Genomic DNA, 9,195 nt, shown 5'->3' on the forward strand with positions numbered 1-9,195 from the left:
TTTATCTCTGCCATCCAGTCCCTGCTGTCCCTATTCAAGCTCACCTTTCCAGTTGTTTCTGGTGCTTCTCCTCTCGGGCCTGGGCTTTCATCTGTTGCACCTCAATGGTGTCGGGCTTCCTGCGCCGCATGTACAGTTCATGGTTGCCCATGCAGAGCTGCAGGATCCTCTTGTTAATTCTCAGACGCTGGGCATAAAACACAAAGTCCTAGAAGAGAGAGACATGGCACAGTCAGTTTCCCAAGCGTGCTTTCTCTTCTCCCAGCTAACAGGTCATCTTGCCGCTAACTTCACTGCAATCAACACATACAGGCAGGCCGCTGAAATGCAGCAGCAGAGACTGCCAAAACACCTGATATTTATATTCTCCATTTGAAGTCTACATAGAGTTGACAAGTTACTCTTCTAGAAAATGTATCTTTTAGAGAAAATGGACAATCTCCATTTAGAAGAGACTTTTATCAGGTTAGGAAATGTTGCAGCAGATTTGGGGTTGGCAATTCACAGACCACTAGTACTGAGTTATTAGTTTAAGTTTGCATGGGTTTGTGATTGAAAGATAAATCATGAAACTAAAAAAAATGTATTGCAGAATATTAAAGTAAGTTTGTAGAATCTCTTGGTGCATTTGAATAAATATTCAAGGCACCATCCGTGCCTGCAAACACAACACAAGACTTTCTAGAATTTCTAGTTAGGCAAAAAAGAACAGCCATGAATTTCTTATTATCTGTGTTATAAGCAGGCTTTTACAGAAACTATACACCAGACTGCATCTTCTAGAAGCAAATGCTAAGAAAGGGATACAGAGGGCCAAGTTAATTACCTGCCCAATGGCTTTTCCGAGTCCACGTGTTTACAATGCAACCTGAACTTGCACAGTGAACAGACTCTGCATCTTTGTGCCTTTTTTGGTGTGTTATGTGGATGGTGATATGGGCGGAGCTGCTGCACATAAACCAGTACGCACTCCTCAGAACCACTGTCCTACGGACTGCCTCACTATTAGCACGAGGTGGGACTCTACGCGTTACATTAGTGCCCGTTTCAACACTGACATGTAGAATCCTCCAAATTAAAGGGGATTTAGATGTGTGTGTGTCCACCCACATCTTGGGTGGACTGAGGATTTGCTGTACTTACACTTGCCTTTTTAAGAAGGAGACACAAGCACACAAAAAGACACAGACAGCTTCCTGAATGGGCAGAACTAGCATCCAGATAAATTCTTCTTTCAGGCATAGCTTTAAACATGACACCACCGAGAGGAAAAGGACAATCGATGCAGAGAAAGGAAACGCATTGAGGATTTCAGTGTTAACACCTTTCTGTATCTCTTGCAAGTCTCCCATTTCAAACTCAGTCAGATTTATGGATGGAAAGCTGTGATCCATAAACAGGTGATTAATATTTCATGATGTGTACAACACGTCCAAGAAGCTCTTCTCTCAAGAAAAGCAAGCCTGACAGACCAGCTTTCTGCCTGTCTCTGTGGGGTTTTGTTGGCTTTCACTAACAGCATAACAAAAAGAAGCTCCTCTCCCACCAAACGCCAGGCTGGTATCTGGAGGAAAGCCCTGCAGCACACCGTGCATTAGTATCCTTTAAATTACTGTGAGGATGTTCTTCTGTTGAAGAGATTTATCAGCCATCACCCTTTGGCAAAGCCAAACTGCTTATTATTTCTCAGGACTGTACCTACCCACCAAGGCCAAGTACTGAGGTGGGGGCAGAGAAGAAGAGGAGGCCTTTCTCAAATATTCCAATAGTTTCACAAGACTGACAGAAGATCCACCTATACCAGTTATTCCACTTTATGTCTGCAACAGCTCCAAGTAAATTGCTAATTCTTCCCTAAAATAACTCTGAAAACATTTTGCAAGTATTGAAAAGCAACATTCACAGGTAGCTACATTTCAGTTCACAGAAATCATACCCCTGCCATTTAGCCTGGAATTCAAGAAGGTCAATGAACACCTGCTATACTAAAAAGATGTGGACAGGCTGGAGAGGGTCCAGAGAAGGGCCCCAAAGATGATCCAAGGACTGGGAAGATGCCAGATGAGGAAAGACTGAGAGACCTGGGCTTGTGCAGCCTTGGGAGAAGAAGGGTTAGGGGAGACCTTATCACCATGTTCCTGTGGGTGGCTACAAAGAAGATGGAAAGTCCCTTTTTACAAGGAGTCACATGGAAAAGACAAAGGGTAAGGGGTACAAGTTACTCCTGGAGAGATTCCAGTTGGACTCAAGAGGAAAAATTTTCCACAATGAGAACAATCAGCCACTGCAATAATCTCGGCAGGGAAGTGGTGGAGTCCCCAACATTGGACACTCTTAAGATTCGGCTGGACAAGGTGCTGGGCCATCCTGTGTAGACCGTGATTTTGCCAGGAAAGGCTGGACCAGGTGATCCGTGAGGTCCCTTCCAACCTGGTATTCTATGAACACCACGGTTCTTAACTGACTTTTATTCTTTCAGTAGCGTGGAAATGACCAGTGAGCATTAAGCTGGGAAGCCATATGTATGCATGTGGTTTTGTGGTAGCATTTGAATGACTTCTGTGGGGTTTTGTTTGTTTGTTTTTTAATGAACAACAACAAAAAGTTACCCGCCAGCTTCTATGCACTGAAAAAATGGGGAAAGGACTAGTCTCAGTATAACCTGGCTACCCAGAAGACACACAAAATGGGTGAAGAATCTCAGATTCAAGCATAAGGCTACCTGGTTTGCTACAAGAAAAGGACTCTGCAGTTGCAGAATCCCTGTCTTCCTCCATGTCAGATAGCACCATAAGCCCTTTAGTTATACTGCACAGGGAAACAGACAGCTCTAAATACACCGAAATACTGAGGCTCATTTGCTGTCCAGAATATCTGCAGCCTTCTACTCTCCAGAGATTACTTTGAGAGGAAACAGTATTAGTTGTTCGTATGCTGCACCCAGGAACCCATTCTAGTCATACTTACTGGTGCCTTCTTGTCAATAGGCTTTATAACAAACTTCTTGTCATTGAAAGAGATGTTTCTGATCTCACTCCAGGGGAACCCAATCTTTGGAGTCAGCCTGGAAAGAAGAGAAGTATTTTTGAGATGTTGCAATGAACATGTCTTCCCCCTCAATTCCTTCTAATGCACAGACTCAGTGCAACACTTCACACAGCTCTCCCGGAGGAAGATAGTAGCTGAACCAAAAATCCACAGGGAACAGGAAAAGCAGCCCAGTCTCCTCCCTTACAGAGTCTCTTGTCATTTTTGTCAGCCACTCTGCTGACCTTTGGCTATGCAATACGGGTGGTCCCTACCAAAGCCACACTCTCAGCTTTACCAAACACCTACTTTAAGTTCATTTCTTTGAAATCAGGGCCTAAAATCCACAGCGTGCAGACTTGAGGCATAGGTGCTGTGCTTCCCAGAGGCTTCTCATGCATCACAGGAGGCAAAAGCCATAGTAGCTCAGCTGCTCCCCGCACCTTCTATGACCCACAAAGAAATCCACCCTGCTACGCAGGGTAGCCCAGTTACCTCCAGGCTGCCTTCACTTCTCAAGGGCTGGGCCCGCAGAAACACAATTTGTAGAAGCAGATCTTTTGTCTTTTGTCCCCTCCCCTGGATTACAGGCAAGGCTAGTGACAAGAGCCCTGTTCTAGCCTTCCATGCAAAGTGCTCTTTCAGCCCATCCCACTAGACACCAGGAAGAACTTTACACATTGTCTGTGCAACGAGCTGCACCATGAGGCTCTCTCCTACTGGAAAGCACCCTGGGAAGCAAAGGGCAAGATTCAGACTCCCAGCTCTTCCTCACTGTTCAGGAGTTCAGGTCTGTCGGTTTGTTTAAAATTACTTCTTTAAGCTTCACTCATCATTTGTGATTTTCCTCTGCTTTACTTTCTCCAGACTCTTGCATATAAAAAGCTTCAAGTTATTAATTAGATCAAATGTTTCCATGCCTTTCCAGTACTTCACCCTTACACACCTACCCAGCTCTACAGCAAATGCTAGAATTACAAGGACTTCCTCTAATCCCCCCCAACCAATTATTATGTTTATTCTTTTAATAAAAAAGTTCAATATCACATTATTATTCTTTTATTCGTCTTTTGTCAAGGGAGGGTATGTTCTCTAGAGATCACAGTTAAATGATTAAGAACTGTGTCTACATAAATGATAATACCAGCAAGCAATCTTATTATTATTATCTAACCCCTCCAGTATGTCTCTGACACTCACCGAGGCGCTGAAAATTATTGCTAGCAAATGGTTTGAAGACATGGGTACTTCATGTTTAGCACTTAGAGAAACATCTACCACCAGGGTGAACCACAGAACTGTAAGCATCCTTTCTATGGTGCTCACTGGTTAGGGAAAAACCTGGCAATTTTGGAGGAATTTGATGCGTTGTCACAGAGATATATACATAGCATGATTTTGCTGGGCCTGAGCATAACAAAAACCAAACTTGCTTCTTTTAAAATCAGACATCAAGGAAAAGAATACACTCTCTCCAGAACTCACCATTCCCTAACCTTTAACCCGACTGCTAGATTATGCAACAGTGTGTGTAACGTTAAGTAAGAACTGTAAGGAAAATTATTTGATTAGACTAAGATTAACTAATTACTCCAGCCTCCATATTAGCTTAAGCGTTTCAACCCTAGATAATATAGTATGATGGGCAAATAAAATAATTCACTTAATTTCTACTGCAGACTCTCTTCTTTAATGAAGGGGGGAAAAGCTGGAAACACCTACAAGTGTGGCTGACATATGCTGCCGTACAGAGACTCACACACCTACAGAACAGTCTTGTTTTCCTCAGGCTGAACTTCAACAATGAAAGCTGAGCTTTTTCACCTTTGCCCCAGTCCCCAAATTTTGCATGTACAAACCAGAGGCAAGGTACACATTACTATTTTTCTAGTCCCCAAATCTGCTCCAAAGACTTAATTATATAGCAGCACGAGTCACAGCAGAAACAGGCAGTTTATTCCAGCACTGTATTTGTTTTGCAAATGCTCTTGATTGCTCTTTACCGTCAATGGCCATATTCTGTACGCTTCTGCAGCTGGAAAAACCTGTTTGGGTGACCATGGTTACATAGCAAGACCAGTCATTCAAGACTCAAGTATTACATGAGCGAAACTACTTTTCTTTCAAGTGACACTCCTTGTTTTCTGGGTGACAGCACGTATTAGCATTGCAGAAGACTGCATTTCTCTTGCCATCTCAACAGAAGCTCCAGAACTGGAGTTCCAGTTAATACCTGGTTTGCATTCAAAGCTTTTTGGAGACAAAGATGTAGAACAGGTGAAATCCCTTCTGTCTTACAATAACAGTCTGTTACAGTGTGTTAGTGGCATGAAACCAAGACTTGGAACGTGGAGGGGGAGGGCAGGAAGCAGTCTAGACAGCAACTCGTCATCTAAAAAATTGTCTATTTTAACTCCCCTTCAATCCTTCAGTTGTAAAGTATTGGAAGAGATTAGCAGGCTTAGACACAGCTGTTCTCACCTTCCTTCCATGTTTATTTATAGATGTAGTCTATTATTTCCCACCTACTATCCAATTAATAACGTCTCTGCTGCTACCAGAAGGGCTGATTAAAACTATGCGTACCTCAGCAAGACCTCATTGCATTGCTGGCTCATGGTAACTATACAGGTTAGCTCCTCCCCGGATTCTGGGTGTTATATCCGGCTTTGGTTTCGTGTCCACCCCATAATCTTTTTCAAAACCAGGCAGTTGTAACATCTATCATTAACTTCGGTATAGGAATGGCCTTGGATGTCCAAACACTATCTAGGTTCTTTTATTGTTTCCACTGCTGTCATACCTGGCAAGCTGATGCAAGGAAAAGCTTGGTAAACTCCTCAGTTCGGGGTTCAGCTCTACAACTGTGCACGATCTACCAGATGGCACTGTACAGCTGATAGCTCTTTCTACAGAGTAAGTAGCATTAGCAGGTCAGGCTAAGCCATGAAAGTATAAATGATGTCAAAGCTCATTTTCTAGCACAGCTTCACCTACTGCCCCCAGAACTGGAACACGAGCAAATTCTAAACTTTGCTCTGATTCTGTAAATGAAAAACATCCCTTGGCTCCCACACTAGCCACTGCGTGGGGAGACAGAGGTGAAAACAAGCGCCTTACTTATCGTCCTTTTCATAGATGTTGAGCCCCAAGGCATCAACTCCCAGCCAAAGGTCAGTTCCTTTCTTATTCTTGATTTCAAAGTAGTTGATTCCATACATCTCCAGGTCTTGAGCTATCTTCAGGTACTCCAGCATGGCAGTCTCTCTGGTTGAGACATGAAGAGAAGACATTAGTTTCTTATTTATCTGACTCTCTCAGAAAGCACAAAGCCCTCAGAAGAAACAAGGAACTTTTCTTAAACCCCCACACCAACCACAGAAGTTAAAACTGAACGTTTACTATCTGGGATTCACTTTAGGTGTAATATCATGTAACTTCTATACACACACACACAAAGTACTCCCATTTACCAGGCCCTTCTGGACAGTTTAGCAACAGTGATCTCTAAGCATTCATCCCTGTTTCAAGGTACAGCCAGTGGGAAAGGTATAATCTGCCGATGCAAGGGCTTCAGTGAACGTAATGTTAGACATACACCTTTACTTTCTTCCCCCCACTTAAAGTCATCTCTGATACACTGTACCCAGGTCCAGGATCTCCAGGAAGTCATCCAAGATGGTGTTCTCAGCACCAGTGCAAATATCCTGAGTTTTATAGGTGATTCCATGCTGGACTAGAGACTGTATTGCACATCGAGAGCCCCCCTCCCAGAGGTGACTCTTGAAGTCTATTTCGAAAGCATGCTGTAGAACTGCAAGCTGAAGGTAATCAACCAGCCACAAAGTGACCAGCCCAAGGACCAATACAAAATGCTTACTTGAGCATGCCACTGTGTTCAGCATGCCACACCTGGATCCGTTCTTCCCACTGCTCTCTGGAGAGTTTATGCTGGTCCATCACCCTACACAAGGGAAGCCACATTAGCAAGATTATTAGACGTTTTGTTCTGCAGCATCCTGTGACGCTGATCTTCGCTATAGCCTTACTGAAAAGTTAGTCCCATCCATGAAGCCACATCAGAAACAAGAAAAAGATCTTCCTCAACCCAAAAATATCCTCTGCAAAGCAGAGCAACTCAAAATGAACAAAAATTCTCTGCAAAGTCTTTCTAGTCTGTGACCAGAGACACGAGAGGTGTAAGCAGAAGACTGTAAAAGAATCACACATGCACACTGTAGACACCGGAGGGTTTGAGTACAGCAAAAGTTGGTGTCATTCTTGGAATTAGACACTGCTGCAGAGCACCATAAGGAAACGTAAACAGAAACCATTTGCCTGATAACATACACTTACCCTGTGTGGGGAGAGACTACAGTAATCTCAAGACATGCTTTCCAGATACAAGTTTTAGGACTGTACATTAGGATTAAGGACACATAAGCCAACCTTCTCCAGGGATGACATTCTTGACTGAATGCTGCTCTTCTCTTCTTAAAGAGACACTCAAACTGCCAGTTACCAGCAATGTTTAGGAAAGAAAAGCTGAATTCAAAAGTATACTTCCTCTCCCTAACCAATCCAAGGAAAGAGCACAAAAATATCCTCTAATATGACAGATAGAAACAAAAGGAAAAAACCCCAAATGCATACAGTTCAGCTGAAAAAAAAAAAAATCATGCTGTCAGTGAAACTCTTTGTATTTAACTAGAACACAAATTCTTGACTTTTACTGCATCAACCAACTCCTTCACCTTTGGGGGATCAGTCGCTCTAAATTGAGGTATCCAGGCTTGTACACATCCTTGTTGTAATCTCCAAATTTGGCCTGCACAGCATAGGAGCCAAGAAGTACTGCTGTTTCAGGAGGACAGTAGATCTCATCACTGAGGATCCCTTCCTTCACCTGCAGGAAGAAGAGCTTCTGCGTAATGTCCTGGATCAGCTCTTCAGACACATCCTCTGGGAAGAACTTGGCACGGAATTTGAACTGGAGGGGATTCTCCTTCCTGATTTCTTGAGCAGAAACCTAAGGACAAAGGTGATATCACAAGTGAGCAAGGTTACAAACAACAGAATACATTGCTTTTACACAGAAAAAAGGATTTGGGTCATTTGCTTTACAAGGCAAGTGACTGGCAACTCACTACTAGGAACTAGTTCCTTAGTTCTGGCTGCTTACTGGCAAGGGAACGCAGGAAGACGCTTTATGTTTTCCAACTAAGCCAGGAAAATTCTGTTTGCACAGCAAACCTTGGTCAGTGTAGAGTGTGAAACCATGCTGTATCAGATGGCAAACCACTCCAGCACTGCATGCGTTTGACAGAGAACAGCCCCCTGACATTAAATAGGTATGTCACTGACCACCCCATCGAGAAAAACAGCTTACACCCTCGTAAGAACTGCAAATCCACACACCAGAGCTCATCAGAGGCATCGGCGCTCTGTTACAACTGCCCAGGCTTGAAGTGACCTATCTTTCTAGTTACTGCAACATCTGATCCTGCACAATTAGGGACTAAAACCACCACTAGCCAAGGTGTTCCTCCAATCACAGCAAGAACAGCTGCTTCTACCCAGCAAAGTACAATATGAAGCTGCTGCTGTACGTCTGACATGCTATAAAGCTTTATACAATTCACATGAAGGACAAACTTCCACCATGCCACACCTCACCCAAACGGGTCCCATGGAGGTGACAAAGTTCCCTCTAAAAATAATCCTGGAGTTATGGGAATTAAGGAATAACCAACAACAGGTAAAAAGTTTATAAAGTTGCAGCCAATAACACATCAGGAACGGTGTAAGCTTTAACTTTTGTTCAGCAATTAGCCCGACGTTTGTTACCTTTTTATCAAGCTTCAGCCAAGTCTGGAATCCTTTGTTGTCCACATATTGAAGACCAAAGTACCACACTTCTCGCAAACCTATGGTTTTAACCACCTGCAATAGAAAGGTCAAAAAACCAAAGTTATTGTAGGCAACAGTTCGCTTGAAGTTCAGGTATCCTCTCAAGACCCACATCACCTACAGGTGCAGACAACAGCCTAAACCTACTCATCTGGCATCTCTTAATTTAGTCTTGTAGACAAAGATATACAGCAGCCATAGTAGGTAACAGCAATGGCATAGGCTAAGCTGTTCGCCCCACCCATCTCCTAGGGAAAG

The 9,195-nt window shown here is 43.3% G+C and overlaps 1 protein-coding gene across 2 annotated transcripts in view; it reads right to left on the reverse strand.

Moving 5' to 3' along the window:
* EZR (ezrin) overlaps positions 1-9,195 on the reverse strand; it is an 18,644-nt gene that overhangs the window by 4,735 nt on the left and 4,714 nt on the right. The window contains exons 2-7 of one of the 2 annotated variants that reach the window (XM_010144274.1): positions 8,875-8,970; positions 7,782-8,056; positions 6,908-6,991; positions 6,148-6,294; positions 2,968-3,064; positions 45-208 (exon numbers count right to left, since the gene is read on the reverse strand). In XM_010144274.1, the coding sequence (XP_010142576.1) occupies positions 45-208; positions 2,968-3,064; positions 6,148-6,294; positions 6,908-6,987 (488 nt within the window). In that variant the 5' untranslated portion in view covers positions 6,988-6,991; positions 7,782-8,056; positions 8,875-8,970. The remainder of the gene's footprint in view (positions 1-44; positions 209-2,967; positions 3,065-6,147; positions 6,295-6,907; positions 6,992-7,781; positions 8,057-8,874; positions 8,971-9,195) is intronic. The other variant, XM_010144273.1, reaches the window with a different exon arrangement.

The sequence above is a fragment of the Buceros rhinoceros genome, unplaced genomic scaffold (assembly GCF_000710305.1).
Source record: "Buceros rhinoceros silvestris isolate BGI_N320 unplaced genomic scaffold, ASM71030v1 scaffold19049, whole genome shotgun sequence".
NCBI lineage: Eukaryota > Metazoa > Chordata > Aves > Bucerotiformes > Bucerotidae > Buceros > Buceros rhinoceros.